The 23890-nt window shown below is 37.7% G+C and overlaps 2 protein-coding genes across 2 annotated transcripts in view; both read left to right on the forward strand.

The window, feature by feature from the left end:
- The window catches only part of LOC149267510 (LMBR1-like membrane protein), a 320754-nt gene that overhangs the window by 114664 nt on the left and 182200 nt on the right, over positions 1-23890 (forward strand). The window lies entirely within an intron of this gene.
- Positions 5246-6064, forward strand: LOC149267512 (uncharacterized). The gene is made up of 2 exons (XM_089433309.1): positions 5246-5382; positions 5498-6064. The coding sequence occupies exons 1-2, from the start codon at positions 5255-5257 to the stop codon at positions 5733-5735; spliced, it is 366 nt and encodes a 121-aa protein (XP_089289435.1). The 5' UTR covers positions 5246-5254; the 3' UTR covers positions 5736-6064.

The following is a 23890-nucleotide window of genomic DNA, read 5'->3' on the forward strand; positions in this document are numbered from 1 at the left end:
CGACCAATCTATAGGTTTCTCAGCAATTGCCTAAGGGAGAGATTAAAAAATCAGTGCCCCAAGCCAAACTGGTCTCTCAGTCATTATGACCTAAGGGATCACTCTATGTCTCAGAACCAAGCTCCCTGACTATACACAGTGGCCTCTCGGTCAATTGACCTAAGGGAGTGATCATCTTTCCGACCAATCCATAGGTTTCCCAGCCATTGCCTAAGGATGATTGTCAACCATATGATGCTATACAATCAAGTGCTCCCTCTCTCTCAATGACGGGTTCTCAACAACTCCAAGTTGTTCTCTGAAATAAGCAAACTTCATCCGGGACAACAACTTTGTCAACACATCAATAACCTACTCATCATTAGGGACATATTCGAGCCTCACAACTCCCCTATGGACAATATTCTAGATGTAGTGATACTTGATCTCAATGTGCTTCAACTTGTAATGAAAAATCGGGTTCTCAGAAAACTTCACACAATGTTGATTATCACAATATATAATGGTTGACTCCAACACTTGATCAAATAATCTAGCAAACAACTTTCGAAGCCACACAACTTCACAACAGGCTGAACATGCAACAATATACTCAGCTTCAACCGTACTTAGAGCAACAAAAGTTTGCTTTCTACTAGACCATGAAATCATAGTGGAGCCCAAGCTAAAACAAAATCCAAAAGTGCTCTTTCTATCATCAGAGCTTCCAGCCCAATCAACATCAGTGAAACCATGCAGTTGCCATTCTCCATTAGAAGCATATCTCAGACCATATTCAATGGTGCCATACAAATATCTCAATATATGTTTCGCTGCAACCTAATGCACATGTCAGGGCTCAACCAAGAATTGGATCAACGTGTTCACAACATAGCAAATATCAGGTCTAGTGTTCACAATATAGTTCAACGAGCCAATCAATTTGCGATACATAGAGGGATTAATCAAATCAGAGTGACAGTTTTGGATCTTCTTCAAATTCGTCACCATAGGAGTGTCCATGGACTTGCAGTCCATCATGCCAAATCTCTGAAGGATCGTTATAGTGTATTTGCCTTGGAAAACAAAGATACCATTACTCTTTTGCCAAATTTCCAATCCCAAATAGTAATGCATGAGACCAAGATCCTTCATCTCGAATTCAGAAACCAACTCCCTCTTACACTGGACAATCAGAACTTCAGCCCGTGTAAAAAACAAATCATCTACATACAACAACAACATCAAGGGCTCGCCTTCAACAACTTTGAAGTACAATTTCAAATCAACTTCTCTCGTCTTGAAACCAAGACTGAATAGATAGCCATCAATACGAGAACACCATGCACGAGGAGCCTGCTTCAGCCCATACATGGCTTTCTTCAATTTGAAAACATGAGTTTCTCTATCATGGACCTCAAAGCCTCGAGGTTGCTAAATATAGACTTCCTCTTCAGTGACTCCATTCAGAAAAGCAGTCTTGAGTCTTGACATCCATTTGATGCAATTTCCAACTTGCAATAGATGCAAGATTAATGACATATCTAATAGAAGCATGCTTGACAAGGAGAGCAAACATGTCTTCATAATCCTCTCCCTCTCTCTAGGAGAGTCCTTGGGCCACAAATCTTGCCTTGTATTTCTCGACACTTCCATCAACTGCATGCTTGATTTTGTAGATCCATTTGGAAGACACAACAGATTTCCCTTCAGGCCTTAGCACGATTTCCCACACATCATTCTCCAATATAGATTGGTACTCTTCAGTCATAACATCTTTCCAAACTTGATGCTCAACTGCTTCCTCGTAGTTGGATGGCTCAGACTCAATGATCTTAGACATCATGGGTGCATAACTAGAGTACTTCTTCGACTTCTTACTTTCCCTGAAGGTCTCATGAGGTACAGCATATCCTTTAGCTTCCTTCAAAATTCTTTCAAGCCAGGTAGGTCTCTTTCTAGTCTCTGGTACAATGGCTCTTGGGGAGTCAACAAATTCATGATTATCAGACTCTTCATGAGGATGTTGTACCATCAGTTTAGGTTCTTTAGACATTCTTCGGAGCCACCTGTATTTCATCATTAGAGTCCAAGTATGAATCCTTGGACTTCCAAAAAGCAACATCTTCATCAAAGATAACGTCCCTGCAAGTTTCAATAGAACGTTGTGTTGAAATGTGTAACTTGGTTCGGTCTTCATAATGTCTATTGTAATTATGATTTTATATATTTGATACTAAAGCGAAAAGAAATTTATTACTGTCATTCTTAATGCATGGATTTCATGCTCAAGATAAATTTATTTGTAGGTCAAGCATCCATTGACTGCTTCTAGGTTTGTCTAGAATTATGAAGTCAAAAGAGTCATTGTTATACATGTAAGACCCCTTTGGGCATGTTGTATCTTGTAAAGATTTTTTTTGTAAAGTCTACATCATCATAGAAGCATGGAAGGATAGTTGAAGTAGAAACTCTACATGGTTATAACTTATAACAATCATCATGATAGAAATGGCATCTCTATTGGAAGCATATAAGGAAAACCAAAGTAGCAGAATATATGGTTGGAAGAAAGTCATCTAGCAAGATAGAAGATAAAGAAATCATCATACATCATCATTATTAGGAGGCAGCGTTTGCAGAATGAGGATTATCGAGATCCTCCACTGGAATCTTCATTAGAAGATTCACCTCTAACTTGGAAGAAGCAAGTGTCTCGCTAATAGTCTACATTCCACCAGTGTTGTTAAAAGCGCAATTTAATCGCACTTTTTTCAAAAACGCGCGCTTTTTTCCCTCTGGCGATTTAATCGCGCTTTTTATGGGTCAAAAGCGACACTTTTTTTGGCGCTTTTTTTTTCGAAAAAGTGCGCTTTTTTTTTTTCGAAAAAAGCGCAATTTTTTCGCAAAAAAGCGCGGGGGGCGGCGACAACGGGTTTTATAATGAGAATTTCATTTTTTTTTGTTCATTTGCACTGTGGGCGCGCGTAGGAGGAGGAGAAGGTGTTGGAGAGAGGAGTTGGAGGGTTTGTGAGGAAATCTAAGGGATTGTAGGACAAATTCAAGAGGAGACCACCAATTTCTCCATAAAAACGGTATGTAGATTATTTTTTTTTGTTTTCCTTGTTTAAAAACATTGTTTTTCATTGTTTTTGGTTGGGAAACTTCATATGGGCACCATTTTCCTTTTGTTTTCATTGTTTTTAAAGAATTTTTTGTATTTTTTTATTGATTTGGGATGGGTAAATTGGTATGACTATGGGAACCAATTTTTTATTCTTTTTTTCATTTTTTTTTAAACTTTGTTTATGTTTTTTCATTGTTTTTGGCATTTGCCATTTGGTTGGGTAACTTGGGTTTGGAACTTTGGATTCTGGAAATTTGTAACTTGTAATTTTGTAAATGCTAAATTGTAATCCTAAATTCCTATTTCCTAATCCTTGTTTTCCCATAGGTTTGCAAATTCAAAATTCAAAAACAAACATGCCAAGGAAATTGGATCCTTTCTGGGAATATGGTGAACCTAAAGCTCCGAATGATAGACAAAATTTGAATTGCAAGTTGTGTGGAAAGGACATACGCGGGGGGGTGTACAGGTTGAAGTTTCACCTTGCACAAATCCCTGGACATGATGTGGGGCCCTGTATAAATACAAATCCTGAACTTATCCAAAGAGCCATGAGAGCATTGGGAGAATTAGAGCACACTAGAGAGGCCAAAGAAGAACTCAAAAGGCAACTAAAAAGGTCAGTTGAAGGAAGTGGGCCAAGTGGCACTAGTTCTACTGCAGCATCAGTCAATCCGGTAGCTGCATCATCATTTTTTGTTCCTCGAACCACACCTGGTTCACAACCATCTATCGGTTCAATGCTAAAAAGAACTGAAAAAGAACAAGCTGACAGGTTGATGGCAAAATTTCTCCTCTGGAGTGATATTCCTTTCAGCATTGTAAGGAATAATCCATTTTTCCAACCTACTGTTGATGCTATTGCCAGTGTTGGCCCGGGGTACAAAATCCCTTCTTATCATGATTTCAGAGGCCGGATTCTTCAAGATGAAAAGCATGACTGCACCCAAAGATTGGAGGATTTTAGGGCATCATGGGCACAAACAGGATGCACTGTTATGTCAGATGGTTGGACTGACCAAAAGGGGAGAACCCTTATAAACTTCTTGGTTAGTTGTCCCAAGGGGACTATGTTTATCAAATCTGTTGATGCATCTCATGAAATCAAAGATGCAAGAACTCTATGTGATTTGCTGGATGTGTTTATTTTGGAGGTGGGTGAACAACATGTTGTCCAAGTCATAACGAACAATGCTACAAATTATGTTGTTGCTGGTAGAATGCTTATGGACAGGCATCCTACTTTATTTTGGACACCTTGTGCTGCCCATTGTATTGATTTGATGTTAGAGGACATAGGGAAAATTCCCTTTGTCAAAGATATTGTTGACTCATCAAAAAGCATCACAAAATTTATATATAATCATACATCTGTGCTTAGCTTGATGAGAAGATTCACCAACAACAAAGAGTTGGTGCGCCCCGCCATTACACGGTTTGCCACGAGTTTCATATCTCTTCAATCCCTCGTGAATTCTATGTGGGATTTGAAGAGAATGTTTCTTTCAGAGGAGTGGCGTGCTATGTCAATGAGCCGCAAACCAGAAGAAGAGGCCGTATGCAGACTAGTTTCATACCAGGAAGACTTCTGGGCGGGAGTGCAGGAGGTGTGCGTCGTTACTGAACCTTTGGTAAAGGTTCTTCGGTTGGTTGATGGTGAGAAGCCCGCAATGGGCTATTTGTATGAAGCCATGGACAGGGCCAAAGAAGCCATTCGGGCCTACTATGATGATAAGGGAGATGATGGGTTTCAGAAACAACTCCTTCTATGGGGAGTGATTGATGAGCGATGGAACAACACACTCCATCGTCCCATTCATGCTGCTGGGCTTTTCCTGAACCCTGCATTTTCTTATGGATGTGGGTTTGATTTTGATGCTGAGATCATGGATGGATTCTTATCCTATGTCCAGAAGATGGTGCGATCTCCAGAACAACGTATAGAGATCTCTAAACAAATTGAGACATATAAGATGGCAGGTGGCACATTTGGCTTTGAGATGGCTGTCACTGATAGGACGATTAAAATGTCAGGTATTTTTTAGTTTGTAACTTTGTTTCAAATTTCATTGTCTCTTCAAATTCCATTTTTTTCTTATGTTTATTTAAAACTTTATTTGTAATTTTGTTGTAGATGCATGGTGGAAGATGTATGGTGGCAGAGTACCCCTTTTGCAAAAGTTTGCCGTACGCATCCTCAGCCAAACATGCAGCTCCTCAGGATGTGAGCGCAACTGGAGTGTATTTGAAAAAATACACAACAAGAAGCGCAACAGGTTAACACTTAAACATTTAAAATATTGCAAATTTCCAAATAAATTTTTGAATTCATTAAACAATATTTTTTTTATAATATTAATTATTAATTATTATTTCATGATCTTTGTACAGGTTGGAGTCCCAGCGACTTAATGACATGGTCTATGTCTACTACAATCTTCGATTGTGGGTGAGGCAACTTGAGAGGACACCTGATGTGGATGCCATCTCATTGGATGGGATTGACACCACTGCTGCATGGAGGGTTGAGGCCGAGAGGCCTCTCATGGATTTTGCTGATGATTGGTTAGTGCAGGATGTAGTGGAGGGGGAGGAGGAGCAGGAGGAGCAGGAGCAGGAGGAGGAGTAGGAGGAGGAGGTGACACCGCCTACCCGGGCTACCACTAGGACCAGTAGAGGACGTGGTCTACCTCCTGTAGCTCATACTTCTAGTTCTTCAGCTTCTAGAGCACATCAGACTCCACTGCCATTTCCACCAGCACAGGGACCAACATCTACATCTAGAGGGAAAGAGAAAGCTGTGACATTTTCTCGCAAGAGGGGCAGAGGAAATCAATAGGATTAGACTTTCATTTTATTGTATATGAGTCTATGACATTATGACATGATGAGATACATTATCATATTTTTTGTTGATATTTTGAGGCTGAGCTGGGACTCAGGAGTCAGGACTTACTATTCAGGACATGATTCAATGTTATGTGTGGTTTTAGCGCTAGAAATTATATTAAACATCTTATATATTAGTTTTCTTATCATATTTATGTGTCAATGTATTTATTTTATGTTGTAGATGGTTTAGATATTAAAAAAATTGAAAAAAAATGAAAAAAAATGAATATTTTTGTACCAAATGCTTTTTTCCCGATTTTTCCGATTTTTTCCGCTTCATTCCCGGCGCCGATTTAATCCCGCTCGCGCTTTTCACAACATTGCATTCCACCTTGTGTGGTTTCCATTGTTTAGAAGGATGATGGTATGGTGACAAAGGAGTGCAACATGTCAAGTTGGTTGAAGTACTTTCAACTTCAAGTAAGGAAAGGAAGTTGTCGAAAGAAGTCTAGATGACCAAATGAAGGAAGAGGTATCTATATATTTGGTAATAGATACATAAAGTCATGTCATCATATGGCTGTAGATAGAATGGTTGAATGCTCTATCTCATGAGCATGATTGAAGAAGATGGACTCTTCCTTATGAATGATGCATGAAGGCATGTAGACAATGTGCCTTGAACTCTTCTACATATTGACGAAATGAAATCAACATAATATGAACTCATGAAGAATGTTATGAATATCATTTATATAAAAATAAAATAAATATAAACAAATGTAAATCATAAATAATCATAATGATTAATTAAATAGTCATTATTTAAATGGAAGGCATTTCTAAAAGACATGGCCATTCATGAAGGGGCACCTACCTAGGTATATAAGCCGACCCTCATTGTAACATTTAACATGCTTGTACATTCATTCTTATTAATAAAAATATCACTTACAATACATTGTGTATTTTACATTTAAAGCACAAACAACTCTAAGTGTTGTCGCTACCGTGGTATCAGAGCTATCTCTGTCAACTTTGTTGTCGTCACAAGTTAAGCGTTTCATTTCATAAAGCTCTGGAGATTCTTCATTCCACTGTTAGGCCGTTGGCCATTTAAAAAGTTAAAAAAAGGAAAAGGAGAAAAGAAAAGAAAAGGAGAAAAAAATATTTAAAAAAACAGAGCATATATCATAGAAAAAAATAGTAAAATAATTATTCAAAAAAAATATAAAATATACACACACACACACACACACATATATTTTTTCCAACTATTGTTCACGGTCACTGAGTGGCCGCTACATCCACGGGTAAGAATCCGAGGAGATCTACTCGAAGGGATCTACCTGTTGGCTTATCTGGTCGGGCCTAATCCCAAGGGCATCGAGGAGATTAGACCCCGTGACCTCCCAATTGGAAAGGTACTTGGCAATGGGAAGTCGATCGATTGAGCTATCCCTTGGGGCTTATATATATATATATATATATATATATATATATATATATATCTATATAAAGGTCAAGATTTAAAATAAAAAGAATATTATATATAAAAAAGGAAAAAATAAAAATAAAAATTATAAAAAGAGAATAAAGGAATATATATATATATATATATATATATATAAAAGGAGGAAAAAAAAGATTTAAATAATAAAAAGAAGAACTAAAAAATATTAAAATAGAATAGAAAAAGAAAAAGGTCTAATAAAACAAAAATTATATAACAAAAAACACTCAACTGTTTCAACAATCGACGACTTACCTGGCTGCCGAACGTAGCCCTATTGTCTGCAGCTTGACTTTTGCCTTTCGCCTGTCCACTGCAACGACAGCTGCAGTCACAGCTTGGGTACCACCGACGTCGAGAAGAGCTTTGGTCAAGAAAAGCTTCCACCATACACAACTACTAGTGCATTTATTTTATCAGCAGTTTCAGAAATATTTGAGATAAATATTTTCTAGGTTTTTAATAAATTGTTGAAGTAAAGTAAATCAGATCTGGTATAAGAAGAATTGGACAAGATGTACCCACTGTTACCTCAGCACACTTTTCTCTCATTTTTGGCTAACTCCTAGATTGCTAGAGGATGTATCCCTACATAACATAACTTCACCATGACCCTAGGAAAGACTATTGCCTATAAACACTCAAATGATGAAGGTTAAGAGTTAAGGAGAAATAATGAGTCTGATCTGATATATGATATTCTGTTGTGGAAAATGTGAAACAACAAGGAAAATACTCAAGTAGATGAAGCTTAAATCGTGAGAAATGCAGCAAAATTGAGTATGAAGGCCCTTAGCAATATTAGAGATGATATTCTTGATAAATAACTTTGGTTTGGGGCTGGAAATGATGAATTAACTCGCTGTTATAACCTGCAAAACTTGAAATTCTGTGAAAATATGCAGAAACCAACAGGCAAAGGGCCACTCATAGGCCTCGAATGAGCCCAAAAGTATTCTTGAAACTTGGGGTGTAACAAATAAAATATATATAAATAATGTAAAATAACGTAAATGATAATAAGCATAAATAATTATTAGTTAACTAGTAATTAGGCTGAAGAGGTATGTCTAAATGAGACATGACTCTTCATGAAGAGACACTTGCCTGATATATAAGCAAGCCTCTCGTTTTCATTTGTAAATTCATTCTCATTCTTATTCTTATTCATATATTTAGTATAATATTTGTATCCTCATGGATATCTTTATATTCCAAGTCTTTTGGACTAATTAATCTGTAGAAAGAACTTTGTTCGCTTCATTTGGTATCAGAGCAGTTCGGTCCTCTAGGTTGCTTCACTGGTGCACAGAGCTTGTTCTCCAATCTAGGTCCTTGGCTATTGAAATTCGTCAACCTTGTTGCCGTACAATTGAAGCATTTTGCTCAGAATTTGGGAGTTTCTCCTTTTCTCCGTTTTTCTAGGCCTTTGGCCATAAAAAAAAAAAAAATTAACCAAAAGAAAAAAAAAGCAAAAGAAAAAACAAAACGGATACAAAATCTCATACCAAGTATATTTAAAACTTTTTATGTGGAGAAGCCTGTGGTTTTAAAAACAACCCATGGTAATTGCCCATGGTATTTTAAAAAGTAAAAAAAAAAAAACAAAAAACAAAAAAACAAAAGGAATATGTTTTACTTTTTACGTGGAGAACATTTTAACAAAGGTTTCAAAAACAACCCATGGTAATAGCCCATGGTATTTTAACATCGTGACTGTGTCATATGAAAAGACGTGACCTTTATATTTATTAAGTGGGGTGACATTAAAAATTTATCAAGGAAGTAATTAAGTATATATTAAAAAAGGGACCAATTTATTATTTAAAAAAAGAAGTGAAACTATTATTATTATAAGATGATAAAGTTATTTAAAAAAAGGGTCTTAATATAAAAAATACATACATATCTAGAAGGCAAAGGAGAATTTTTTTTAATAAAAAGGGTATTCAAGTTTTTAACAATCCACACTAAGGGAGAATATTTGAAATATATATATATAAAAAAGGGAGATAAAATAAGTTACAAAAAAAAATAAAATCATACAAAGTTAAAAGAAGTGAAGAATCTTTGAGTAATGAACAAAAACAATCAATCACAAGAGATATAGAACAATTAATGACAATAATTAAGCGACACGGTGAGGAGAGAAAAAGAATGGAATCCTTCTTCCATTCTTTACATCCATCATTACTTCCACAGAATGATGTTATCCAGTGTACTGAGAAAGTGCAGCTAAAAGATCAAGAGAATGACAAAATAGCCAAAAGTCAACAAAACAAGAAAGTGTTAGAACACAAACATAAAGATCTTGTGGATATGCATTACAAAGAAATAATGGAAAAGGACGAAGAAATTTTTCATCTCAAAGACCATGTCGAAAAATTGCTGGCGCAAGTGAAGAAGACTAAGGTCACAAAGAAAGAACTCAAGAAGAATTTATCAGAACAAGAAGAGGAAACTTTGCGTTTAAAGAGCCTTAATAAAAATTTATTAGAACAAATAAAAGATCTAAAAGATGAAAATCTTAAAATTCAAAACACTGAAAATAAGGTTGATAAATCAGAAATCAAAGAATTTTTACGACTGAAAAACCATAATCAAAGTCTACTCACTCAAATTAAGAAGCTTAAGGATAATAAGAAAGCATTAAAAGGTAAGTTGGAACAATTCACTCAAGAAGAAGCATCGAAATCTCCAGTCGTAACAGTCCAAGTTGAAAATAAGGGAACGGATACTGATCTAGTGAATATGACAACTCAAGAAGACAAGACAGTTGAAGAAACGACACACTTAGATGTTGCAGTTCAGTCAATGGACATCCCAAGTGAATGTTCCATAACCAATTCAACAACATCTTTGCCAGAAGAAAATCTAAAAACTCCATATCGACATCCGAATCACGAGAGTAGACCAATCAACCATGCTACGTATCGATACCATTCAGACCAGAAACAACAAACTGATGTTCTAGATAATAGTGATGTAATCTCACTCCAGTCTTATGCTAACCAATCATTACAAAATTCCAGTGATCTGAATATTCCACAGAAGATTAATCTGGGATGGTCTGATCCCTTCTCAGTGTGACAATTTTGTTTGTCACTAAGAAGATCATATCTACTTGTATCGACGAGGATGACTATCCCGAGAGAGAAAGACGTTCAAAGCTTAAAAAGAGATCAAGCCTTTTTCATCGACAAGCTTTAAGGACAAAGCTTTTTGAGGAAGGAGGCAATGTAACAAATAAAATATATATAAATAATGTAAAATAATGTAAATGATAATAAACATAAATAATTATTGGTTAACTAGTAATTAGGTTGAAGAGGCATGTCTAAATGAGACATGACTCTTCATGAAGAGACACTTGTCTGATATATAAGCAAGCCTCTCGTTTTCATTTGTAAATTCATTCTCATTCTCATTCTTATTCATATATTTAATATAATATTTGTATCCTCATGGATATCTTTATATTCCAAGTCTTTTGGACTAATTAATCTGTAGAAGGAACTTTGTTCGCTTCACGGGGTTGGTGATTGGAAGTGTTAGTACAATGAGTTGACAATAAAATGAGCCCACTAGTACTTCAAATGATTTCATATTCAAAGAGTTATTCAAATCTGAAAATTATCGCTCAGATTTGGGGTTCAATACCCAAAGACTGAAAATCAAGTGTCCCAATTGAGATGAAACTTGCTACACTTGTTATGAGAGTTGAGAACACTTCTAAAGTTGAATAATAATCAATTACAATATTTTAGAAATGAAATTTTGGTATACAAGGATTAGAAACCACTCATGTATCCCAAGGCGTGGAATTTTACCAATATTTGGGCTATAAATGCTGAAGACAAAAATAAGATTGATAAATTCACCCTCAATAAACTCAATAAGATGTTATATACACAATGAATGATCACTAAGAGGGGCTTATAGCATTTTAGGTGCCCTAGGAGGCACAATTCCCAAGAGACAAGTCTAGATTTCAAAAAGTAAGCTGTCAAAAATATTTTAGAGAAGATGGTGAAGAGATTCATTAGCTTTTTTTTTGATGGTTTTTTTTTGTTTTGTTTTAAGTAAAACAAAAATACAATGCCAAATTTTTTGAAAAAGAGATGATTGGATGTTGGAATAAGAATTATGCCTTATTTCCACTAGGGCTATGGGATCAAATTGATGCCTGTTATGAATATAATTATGTAAAAGTAATAAATATAGATAATAAATAATAAGCATAATAATATGTAAATAACAAATAGTTAGTTAAACAAAGAGGCATGTCTAGGGAGACATGATCGTTCATAAAGAGACACCCGCTTGGTATATAAGCAAGCCTCTCACTCTCAATTGTAACATCATTCTTATTCATACATTTAATATATATTCTTGTATCTTCAATGGAGATCTACATATTCCAAGTCTTTTAGAGTATTTAATGTGAAGAACGAACTTTGTTCGCTTCATTTGGTATCAGTGCAGTGGGATCCTTTGGCCGCTCCATCGCTCCACTACTGCACAAAACCACACTCTCTGATCCAGGCCCTTGGCCATCAAGGTTTTGTCAACATTGTTGCCATCGAGATTGAAGTGTTCTGCGACACAAATTTGGAGTTTCTCCGTTCGCTAGGACTTTGGCCCTATAATCAGAAAAAAAAAGAAAAATAAGAAAAAGAAAAAAGGTAGAGGTTATTAAAACAAAAGATTTAAATATATTATATTAAAAAAATAAAATTATTACAAAATATTAAAAAAATACTATATACAAAAGAATAAAAAAAGAAAATAATTAGAAAAAAAGAACAGAGAAAAGAAATTAAAAAAAAATATTATTAAAAAGAAGAAGTAAAAGAGCTAAAAAAATAAATTAGAAGTAAAAAAAATAAAAAATAAAAGAGCTAAAAAATAAATAAAAAGTCAAAAAAATAATAAATATACAAACATAGATAACGATTACCTATTACGACTAGAAAATGTGCGAAGCAACCACTGACAAACTGAGACATTCGTTAACAAAACAAAACAGTGGACTGAGCCAACAAAATAACATCCGAGTTGCTCAACAGGATCTCCGAAACCCTGAAATTATCTTATTTTCACGTTCCTGAGGACCTTAAGCTTCACAACAACATCAACTTAGCTCCAAACATCGAACCGCTGTCATCCATCACCATTGCTGCCAGTTGCTGTATTGTCATCACCGTCCTTCACTGGCCCTAGGACACTGCTATCGCAATTTCTTTTGTTCGCTGCATTCAACACCTCTATTTGTTGTCATCTCTGTTGTTCTTCACTGTCGATTCCCTAACCAACTAAACTAGCGCTTGTCTAGCATGGATTATTCCACAAAGTGACGTTGTGTTCATTGCTCTGCCCACCGTAAACATCGTCCCAATCTTCTCACTGTTCCACCACACCGCCGTCCAACCGAAATCTCCGTCGGTCCGTTGTGTCTGCTCCGACCCTCGTTCATTCGTCGTGTTGCTGTCATCTCTGTTGTTCTTCACTATCGATTCCCTAACCAACTAAACTAGCGCTTGTCTAGCATGGATTATTCCATAAAGTGACGTTGTGTTTGTTGCTCTGCCCACCGTAAACATCGTCCCAATGTTCTCACTGTTCCACCACACTGCCGTCCAACCGAAATCTCCGTCGGTCTGTTGTGTCTGCTCCGACCCTCGTTCATTCGTCGTGTTCCAACCCTCGTCGTTGTTCTATGGTTCACCTGCGTCCCAACCATTCCCCTACCACGCGTCTGTTGTTTCTACTTGACCCCCGACAGAAATGATTCCTATTCCCTCGTTGTCTGTTGCATTTTGTTCGCCATCCCTTCCCAACTGACACAACATTCTGTTGATGATCGTATCAAAACACAATTCCAACATTGACTACCAATTCCGTCCATCGTGTTTTATCCATCGTATATATCACAATTTAAATTAAATTGATTATATAGTTAAAAAGAAGAAGTATTTTGAAAAAATAAATATATAAATATTTTAAAAGACCTTTAAAAAGTGAAAGTTGTGCCAAAGGACATTAAAAGACAAAGGTCTTTAGGTTTATGTAAAGTACTAGTTAAGTGACTGAAGGAAAAAAGGGTTGGAGTTTAAATCAGAAATAAATGAAAGAAGATTTTTAGAAACCTTACGCAACTATGATAAAGTGCTTTTAAAAATTAAGGGAACTCTCGCAGGAAAAGACGTTACTGTTTCTATCTCTCCTGTTGAAAGTAAAAATTATATAAACCCTAAAATTGCAAACCAATTGGTGATTCCTGGGTTAAATATAATCGAAAAATTAGACTTTTTGGACAACAAACAATACGAAATAACTAATTTACAGTTATTTTCTTACAAAAAGAAAAAATAACACTACAAGATCTTATAGTGAAGCCGAATCTAGTAATACTAGAAGACATACTAGATATCTCAAAAGCAATTTTTCAAAAAGGTAAAAAAATACTATAAATATGCAAAGAGGAGTTGATAAGATCACCACTGACAAAAATGAAGAAGTTTCTTGTCTCAAAGACCATAGCGAAAGGTTACTAACACAAATCAAGAAGCTTAAGAAGGACAAGAAGTCATTAAAAGACAAGTTAGAGCAACTTACTTAAGAAGTATCAACGTCTCTAGTCGTAACAATCCAAGTTGAAGATAAGGGAACAAATACCGATCAAGTCAATATCACAACTCAAGAAGAGGGCAAACTAGTTGAAGTAAAGATGTACTCATAAGTTGCAGTTCCAACAACAAAATATTCAAGTGAAGATCCAAAAATTAACCATTTAACTTCCATAACTAAAGGAAATCAGGTACTTCAAATAAATCAAGAAAACGACACAAGCAAGATAAGGGAAAATCAAATCACTACGATTCCTTATTGACATCCGAATCACGAGAGTAGACAACTCAATCACGCTGTGTATTTAGAACAAAAACAACAAACTTATGTTCCAAAAAACACTGAAGTGCGCACAACCCAGTCCAGTGACAACAATTCATCACAAGTTTCTAGTAATCGAAAGATTCCACAAAAGATTAATTTAGGATGGTCAGATCCTTTCTCCGTGCGACAATTTCATATATCACTCCAAGGATCATATCAACTTATATCGATGAAGATGATTGTTCCGAGATGAGAAGACATTTGTAGCAGAAAAAGAGATCAAGCGCTTTCATCAACAAGCTTTGAGGACAAAGCTATTTGAAGAGGAAGGCAATGTTATGAATATAGTTATGTAAAAGTAATAAATATAGATAATAAATAATAAACATAATAATATGTAAATAAGTAATAATTAGTTAAACAAAGAGGCATGTCTAAGGAGACATGACCGTTCATAAAGGGACACCTGCTTGGTATATAAGCAAGCCCCTCACTCTCAATTGTAACATCATTCTTATTCATACATTTAATATATATTCTTATATCTTCAATGGAGATCTACATATTCCAAGTCTTCTGGAGTATTTAACATGAAGAACGAACTTTGTTCACTTCAATGCCCCTCTTAAATCTTGGCTTATGGATTAGGGCTTGAAATGGAACCTGTAACTGTTCAAATTAACAGTATTGGCAATGTTCAACCAAGGCTGCTACATGATAAACACTATTAGGAGTACACCCAGTGTCACCTTGACGAATTCCTCTTTCTAGGTCAACTCCACTAAATGCCATGGATGGTATCCATACACACAACAACTCAACCAAAGAAATGATAGACCAATGCCTAAATGAAGTATATGGAAGAGGTAGGAGTTAGCTAAATAACCAAATTCTGACCTGATTTATGATGTAATAGCAAATTAATATTGCATATCAGTGATGAAAAAGGTACTCAATATGCTAAGACAATGAGTTTGAAACACCACAAATTGAGTATGATAGCTTCTTACCTCAATAGAAGACAAGATGGAGTTGTTATACCTGTCATATATGACCGTAAGAAAACAAAACATTTGTTGTTCAAACCTGTAACTTTTCAATATTTCTGAAGATTGTAGTAGGCCAACAAGAAAAGGGGTACTTCAGGGGCCTGAAAACAACCTTTAGTGAACTTAAAAGTCAAGTTACTTAATTTGAGATGCTAATACTATGAAATGGCTTTCCATTGAGCACAACAACACTGATTTTGGGTAAGTAGTTCGTAAGATATTAAATCTGCAATACAACCACCCAGAAATGAGCCCACAATTGTGAGGGCTGAAAATTAATTTGGCCGAAAACAATGATCAGCCTTGCAAATAATTTTGGACAGCTAACATATGGTCTAATAGTGAATAATGATCAATGAAAAACCCTTTAGATCAAACATGATGGATTAAAAGATTTTATCTTGAATTTCACATATCCCAAGGAAAGGGTTTGCCTTCAATCATACCAATTGCTGTAAAATGTTCCCATAACCTGTAATTAACTTCAAAACACATGGAAATGAAATTAGTACAAAAATGTAAGGTAAATCAAGGGGGCAGTATAGCCCTGGGGCCCTGGGCTTCCCAAAATTGCAAATTTTGTGGTAATTTGACCAAATGATATAATCAATAAATGCAATATAAGCCACAATTTAGTGAAGCTATATACTATTGAAATATTTTTGAGATTTTTTACAAGAAATAATATTGATTTTTTGAACTATAATGTTATAAATATATATAATTCATAATAAATAGTTAATAATGATTAATATATTGAAGAGGCATGTCTCTAAGGACATGACCATTTATGAAGGGCACCTGCCTAGGTATATAAGTGGGCCCTCATTTGTAATCAATATCATATCTCTTGTGTATTCAACATTTCTTACATAACTATATTACTCGTCCTATAATGGATATATACATGTTTCAAATATTTCTACTGCGTATAAGAACTCTGTTCGTTAGAGTGGTATCAAAGTTGTTTGACCCTCTGGCCATTCAACTTCTACATCAAAGCCACATTCTGATCAGGCCTTTGGCCATCAAACCCGTGTTAACGTTGTTGTTATCACGATTGAAGCATTTCTCTACTCAAGTTTTTGGAAGGTTCTTCATTTTGCCGCCAGGCCTTTGGCCATTAAAAATAAATAAACAAAATATGAAAAAAACGAATAATATATATATATATATATATATATATATGTTAAAAAATTTGAAAATGAAATAAAATATATAATATTGGGGAAAAAGAGTATAAAAAATGAAATTATATATATATCTATTAAAAAAAAGAGTACAACATTGTTGCCCTATGGACCTTGCACCCTAGCTCCTGGGATTCCTGTTGCCGCCTGACTTCTCCACCGCTACTGCAACCGCCTCTTCTACCGTGGCACAACTATATTTCTCTAAATCTACCATCTTACTTTGCCGCATAACATCCATGTCTCCGCTATCGCCATTTGGTGCCACCACCACTCCTTCCACCCCTGCAGCCACTGTCGGATTTCTAAAATTTCTCTAATGTGTATCACATTAATTGTATGTTGTAACCAAATCCGTGACCCATGTAGTTTGGCCATACAGTAACTTCCACTATTTTTGTGCTTTTAGGATTACAGATGTGCGAAAAATTCATCTCGTACTGTATTATCTTTGCCACCCAATATTAAATTGTGACCCTTGATATATACAAGGATAAAAAGCAAAAAGTGGGTTACTAAAAATACTATACATATATATCTAAGGGACAATATGTTAAATGGATTTAGAGGAAGAAGGGTTCAACTAAATTTTGAGGTGCACTAAATTTAGTAGGGGGACCCACAGGTGGGTCAAAGGCGCAATTACACTTTATCTCATTGTTTTGACTTAAAATTTTCCTATAGTGAAAAATTGAAGTGATCTTAGCTGTCCATTGAGATCTAATCTTAGCCATTTGTGGAGATGGTGGGCGTAGGTCGACCTCAAAGGAGTTAAGGGGTGTAGACTAGGCTCATTATGCACTAGACAACTTGTGTGTTCAACATAGCACGAAAAAGGGTATTCAGTTCAACACTTAGGTTTTTCAGATGATCGCATCTAGGGAAAGAAAGAGAGGTCAAATAGCCTCAGAATCTTCTAGCCAGCGTTCATCTTTAGCCAGGTTGTTTTTAGCTGGGTAGAGGCGCTGTACACAGGCCATACAAACTTGTACGATTTTGTACAGTGCGCAGATAGACATGCCAAGAGGAAGAGAAAGGCGCAAATCTATTTGTGTTGAGGGATTTGCTGAGTGAAGGGAAGTTTTCCCTCCTCTTTGTAATTATTTTATGAATATTTCGCTTAAGCATAATAAGAACACACAAGTTGGCAAGTTTTCCCTAGTTGGGGTATCTTGGGTAAATTTCTAGTGTATTGTTTTTATGGTGTGCTTTTGTCTTCAACTTTGTTTTTGCGCTGCAATATTCAGTTAGGAAACTCAATATATTTGATGAATGCTTTTGAAAGTTCAGGTTCAACGCTTTCATGTTTGAAATTTCATTAAATTAGTTGTTGGGTTTTAAAAACTAACATGGTATAAGAGGTCAGCCTTTGATTGAATACCAGAAAGTGTGTTTACTTCCTCAGGAGCAGGCTAAAGGTGTAGTTCAGTTCAGAGCTTGTGCTAGGTTTTTAGGCCATGTGACCTAGGGTTTCTAGAAGTTGACCTGTGCTAGGGTTTTCTTGAAGCTGCTTTGCGCAAAGGTTTCTAAGCAGATCAAATTGCAGTATGGCGTATCTGGGGCTGAGATTTGAGGACTACGTAGATGGGGCCTCAAACTTTTGTTTTTGGAGGGAGAGGATTGGTATAGTGCTGGAGGAGCAAGGAGTTTGGTAGTTTGTGGACAGTGCACCAGCTCAACCAACAGATCCTCAAAAGTTGGCTTAGCACAATAAGAAAGATACAAAGCCTAGAAGAATTATTCTTGAAGGAGTCGAGGATCAGATCATACCTCACCTATCCAGCAAGAAGACAACTAAGACTATGTGGACAGTCATCATGGGGTTGTGCCAAGGTTCAAGTGAGGCCAGAAAATTGGTACTCAGAGACAAACTTAGAAACATCAGGATGGTGAGTCTGAGTTCGCGGTCTCATATCTTGCTAGGTTCACCCAAGTGAGGGACGGGCTAGCTTGAGTTGGGTGCACCTAATTCATGGGAAAACCTTACTGATGCTATCAGCGGTAGAGAGAACCTAGCAGGATGGGAGAGGTTATGGAGTGATTGCATCCAAGAGGAGTTTCAGAAGCATGCCAAAGCTAGGTCTCACGTAAAGATCAAGGAAGAAGAGAATTTTGCCCTAGCTGGAAAAGGGGGCAAGGCCAAGCGCAAGAAAGGCACAAAAGGGGCAGAGTCCAGCTCCCAAGGCAAGAAGAAGAAGAAAGATCTTAGCAAGATAAATGCTTCTCTTGCCATTAGTTTGGGCACTATTATACCAAGTGTCCAAACAGGAAGAAGGGGTCCAAGAAAGACCACGTGGCAACATCAGTAGAGGTGGAGGAGTTCACTTCCTACTTTGAGAGGGAGTTCTTTCTCATAGCTTGCATGGAAACCTTAGTGGCTAACAGCGTGTGGTATGTTGACAGTGGAGTATCCTGTCACATGATTGAGAACAAGGAGTATTTTAGCCAGTTGACCGAAAAGGACAGGTAGGTTCACATAGAGCTAGGAGATGATGGTAGGTACCTGGCCAAGGTTGTGCGTACTATCAAGTTTGAGAGGGCGTTTGGGAATCCTTTCTACCTTAAAGATGTCCTCTACATCCCAGGTTTGAAGCAAAACCTTGTTTCAGTCTCAACCTTAGAGAACAAGGGTTATGAGGTTATCTTCAGCAGAGGAAAGACCTTTGTTAGGCCTTTCAACTTTGGGACAGCTAAGCAGATTGTAGTTAGGGTGAAGAACCTCTACAGGCTTCAGTTCGAGACAGCCATGGCCTTGAGCAATAGGGGAGTTAGTGAGCATAGCCGTGACCTTGGGGAGCTCCAACATAGTGTATGGATTGCTTACATCATGGAGCATTGAAGATTCTCAGGGAGATAGCCACAGGATTGCCACGGTGCAGTGTTGACCAACATGACGTGTGCAAAGGTTGCACACTTGGCAAGTATGCCATGACATCCTTACCCAATAGAGACAACTGGGCCAAACGCATCTTGGAGTTGGTTCAGTCAGATGTTTGTGGACCATTTTCCTCTCCATCCCTTATGGGTATAGATATTATGTCACCTTCATTGATGACCACTCCAAAAAGATGTGGATCTTCATGATGAAGAAGAAAGATGAAGTTTTATTGAAGTTTGTGGCCTTGGTTTAGAATTAGACAAGTAAAAAGGTTAAGGCACTGAGTTCAGACAACGGTGGGGAGTACATCTCCAATGCCTTCAGGGACTTTTGTGCCAAGGAGGGCATTAGGAGACAACTCATCACGCCTTATAACCCTAAGTAGAATGGGGTGGCTGAGTGGAAGAAGCCCGGCACGTCTCAATTATGTGTTTTTGGCAGTCTTGTTTATTGCCATATGCCTTTTGATATCTGGAAGAAGCTGGAGCCCACAATAAAGAATGGTATTTGCATGGGCTACAACGAGACATCTAAGGCATACAGGGTGTACATCCCAACACTTAGAAAGACAGTGATCAGGTGTGATATGAAGTTCAAGGAGGAAAGGGCTCTTAGGAAGTCCTTGGAGCGTGAGCAGGGTGCAGTACAGGAGCAGGAGCAACAGGCTCACAAGTAGGAGGCTCAACCAGCTCCTCAGACTTCATCACAACCAGTTATTAGGCAGGCCGAGCAACATGCAAATGAGGAGAAAGCGCAAGAACAGGAGGAGAGAGTAGATTGAGAGGGTCCCACTTAGCCAATGACTCCTAGTACAGGAAGAGGATGAGCCAAGTGGGCAAATCAATTGATCAGTGAGACTCAAGAGAGAGTTGGAGCCCCCAACTCCACATTCAGACAAAGTAAAGTATAGAGATACACGGGGAACATGGTGCTGATGACTAAGTTGATAGACTCAGAACCTTCTTTTTACAATGAGGTATCCTCTCAGTAGGTATGGTGAGATGCCATGATGGAAGAATATTCCTCCATCATGATGAACAACTTCTAGGAGATAGTGCCAAGATCAGTTGGCAAATTAGTGGTTGGTTCATGTTGGGTGTATAAGATTAAGCATGTAGTTGATGGGAGTGTGGAGAAGTGCAATGCTAGATTTGTGGCCAAAGGGTTCTCTCAGGTTGTGGGGATAGAATACGATGAGATGTTTGCTCTTGTGGCCTGATTCTCATCCATTAGGACCATATTGACGATTGCAACGCATATGGGGTGGAAGATCTGCCAAATGGACATGAATACTGCCTTCCTTAACGGAGTTGTTGAGGAAGAGATATATGTTGAGCAACCCGAGGGGTTTGAACCTTATTGCCACACAATCTAGCAGCACGCTAAGGAAGGGGAACCTAAAGGAAAACTACTAGACTAATTGACAACAATGGGACAATGAACCACTGTCACCTCAGTCAAGGCCCCCTACTCTATGGATTTTCATCGATGGGAGGAGTCCTTGTAGGAAAAGAATCACTTGGAATGAATAATGTTTTAGGTGTGAAGTGATTCCACTAAGCCCATTCAAGGAGAGACAAAATAATGGTTCAATGCTTCAATGAAGCTAAAGGCTCTCCAAGAAAGACACAGGAGGAGGTCAAGATTTAGGGCTTAAAATTTACAATAATAATAGGTATTCCTAAGATCAAGACTCTAGGAGATGAGGTAGGACCTTTCTAAGGAGCTCAATGTGATGATTTAACACTTCCAAAATGTCCTTCACTCTCTTTGAAAGACATAAGAAAGGCTTGCGCTAGACCTAGGGTTTTATGAATAATTGTGAGAAGAAATAGTTCCAAGGTATTCGCTAGGTCAAGGCAAGGGAGGACAAAGAGATTCTTATGATTTATTCCATTGAATACTAACCTCATACAACCCTCAAAGAAGTCCCCAAGGTGAGAGAGAAAGACCTAAGTTTTCCATAAGTGAGTCGAAATGATGAAATCATGATGCAGAAGGGCCGTTGGAGGGCCTCGTTGAGTCCTCAATGTGCCATGACAAGAGTGAGGGCTCCATGAATGATGGACAAGGGGTGGTCCCCTTAATCTGTATGAAAATCATCATGTGGTGCTCCAAAGTGGCTCTAGGGCACAAGTACTGGTCTCACGGGTCTTCTGATGAAAGATAAGCTTGTAGACTGCTCCAAATGAGGGCTTTGAAGCTGGTGGCTGTCCTCCCATGTCTCAAGAGTGAGAGAAACCTCCTCTTGGCCTCATATTAGCTACCAAACCATTTAATCACTGCTAAGCCACCTAGGGGTAGTGCTGGTCTAGATGCATCATCTCGTGGATAATGTGGGGCCATGAACAAGTTGTTGGAGGTGCTGAGGCTGCCCATGGTATGAGATAATGCTCTATCACATGATGGAAACCCGTGGCTCTCAACACATCCCCTACCAATGTCAATATGATCCTCTGGTAGGTTTGGGCCCCAGTTAAGTTGCCTAGCCCATGATCAACCACCTGCAAATTACGCATAAGATCCAATGCGTCTCCTCACCAATAGGTACACTAATTCGTTAGTGCATCTAGGTGAACCAAGCTTGTTAATCTAGGGCACAAATGAGACTTAATAATGGGTTTCCCTTTCAAATTTGGGGCTTTGAGCATGTGATAATGTTACCTCCCTTGGTAGGAGCAGCTAATAAACAACCCTATTAAGTGTTCCCAACACTTAAAAGGAAAGACATGTCCAAGATACACATTTCAAGTGATAGGGGTCATGCGGTTAATGATGAGGTGGATTGGGACACAAGGGTCTCAAGGCCAAATGCCATGGGTTCAAGGGTGGAAATGATGAGGGATGTCCACAATTTGGGTGTATAGAGGTAGGAAGGAGAAATCGTGGTACATGAGTTACCCCGACCTTTGTTTTTCCACCCTTATTCATTTTCCTTTTGCCTTTTCTTGATTTTTCTACTGCTTTGGGCTCCAGGGGATGAGAGCATGCTGTGTGTGATATGAGCAGTGATTACCCCCTTAAGATGGGGCAATTTATCGCCCAATAGGGGTTGGGAGATGCATGGGTTCCTTAATGATGCAGGAGGTGCTCATTGGAGGCGCTAGGAACCATGGTGATTGCCATAATGATAAAGGGGTAGAGCTCATGTTTGGCTTTTGCCCACGTGCTAATATATTGTCTCGACCATCTTTTGCATTTTGTGGTATTATTTCTTTTTGTATGTGGCCATGATATGTTTTTAATATTTTTTTAAGCTGCATCAACCTTAGGGGCTATGTTTGATCCTAAAGGGATCTAAAAATGGCCAAAAATTCAAAGTTCTCGGATTCGAATGAGAGTAGTGCCGTTGCATAGAGCTTGAAAAAAAATCCATAGCAACTTGAACGGGCAAAAGGTCAATGTTCATGGTTCTAGTAGGCAAGGTTCCGGTTCATGTTTCCAGATTCATGGTTCCAGAGGCACACATGGTCCAATGACAAGGTGACACATCGAAGATCTGTTGAGAGACATCGAAGATCTGTTCTGGCACGGAAAACACTATTTGAGAGGCAGTGAAGTTCCCTATTTCCAATTTCTTTGTTTTGGCCACAGAAGCAGCAAGACCTGTAGCGGCCAACTTCTACATTAGGATAGGAATATCATGAGGCAAGGGACTCGTGGTAATTTATTGCAGATCCACAATGGATTTTTCTAAGCAGAAATCGTGTTTTTTCTCTGGATGAGCGAATACCAATTCGTGGGTCTAGTAGCATATCTTTTGATAGTCGCATAGTGTTCGAAGTCCTGACAGAAGGTGTGGGTCCACAACAGAATAATGGTGGCTCAGGTGGAGGCACAAAGTGGGTCTAGTTGCATAGATTTTGATAGTCATGTAGTGTTCGAAGTCCTGACGGAAGGTGCGGGTCCCACAACAGAATAATGGTGAGTCGGGTGAAGGCACAAAAAGTAATCATTCAAATGCAAACCTGAGGCAAATGGTTCAGATATAATTCGCATAAAATTTCCTGTTTGTGGGATAGATGAGTTCCTGGTTAGGCGATTGCCGCATTGTTGAATTAAGTAGTTTTATCATTGTTGAACAGGAATTTTTTTCTGTTATGTGGATTTACAACATGAAACTAGCATGAACTATACAGTTGTATGAATCTGTTGACAGTGATATTGTACTGTTGATTAATCGCATTATGGTTGATGGGTTAAACCTATTGAGCGCTCCGTTAAGTTAATTATATTGTTAAGAAAGCTAGCATTATTCATTGAAGAGTATATCGACTGTATTAAACTGTTGCATCAGAAGAAGGGATTTGTTGAAACCCTAGTGTCCCACCGAAAACCCTAAGCAGTATAAGAAACTCTAGTGGAAAATTGCCCTAGCACATTACATCTATCTTGACCCAGTTGCTGTCACCAACCAGATTGATATTT

Source organism: Pinus tabuliformis, chromosome 6 (assembly GCF_031772625.1).
Source record: "Pinus tabuliformis cultivar Carrire ecotype Pingquan chromosome 6, CPIR1, whole genome shotgun sequence".
Classification (NCBI taxonomy): Eukaryota; Viridiplantae; Streptophyta; class Pinopsida; order Pinales; family Pinaceae; genus Pinus; species Pinus tabuliformis.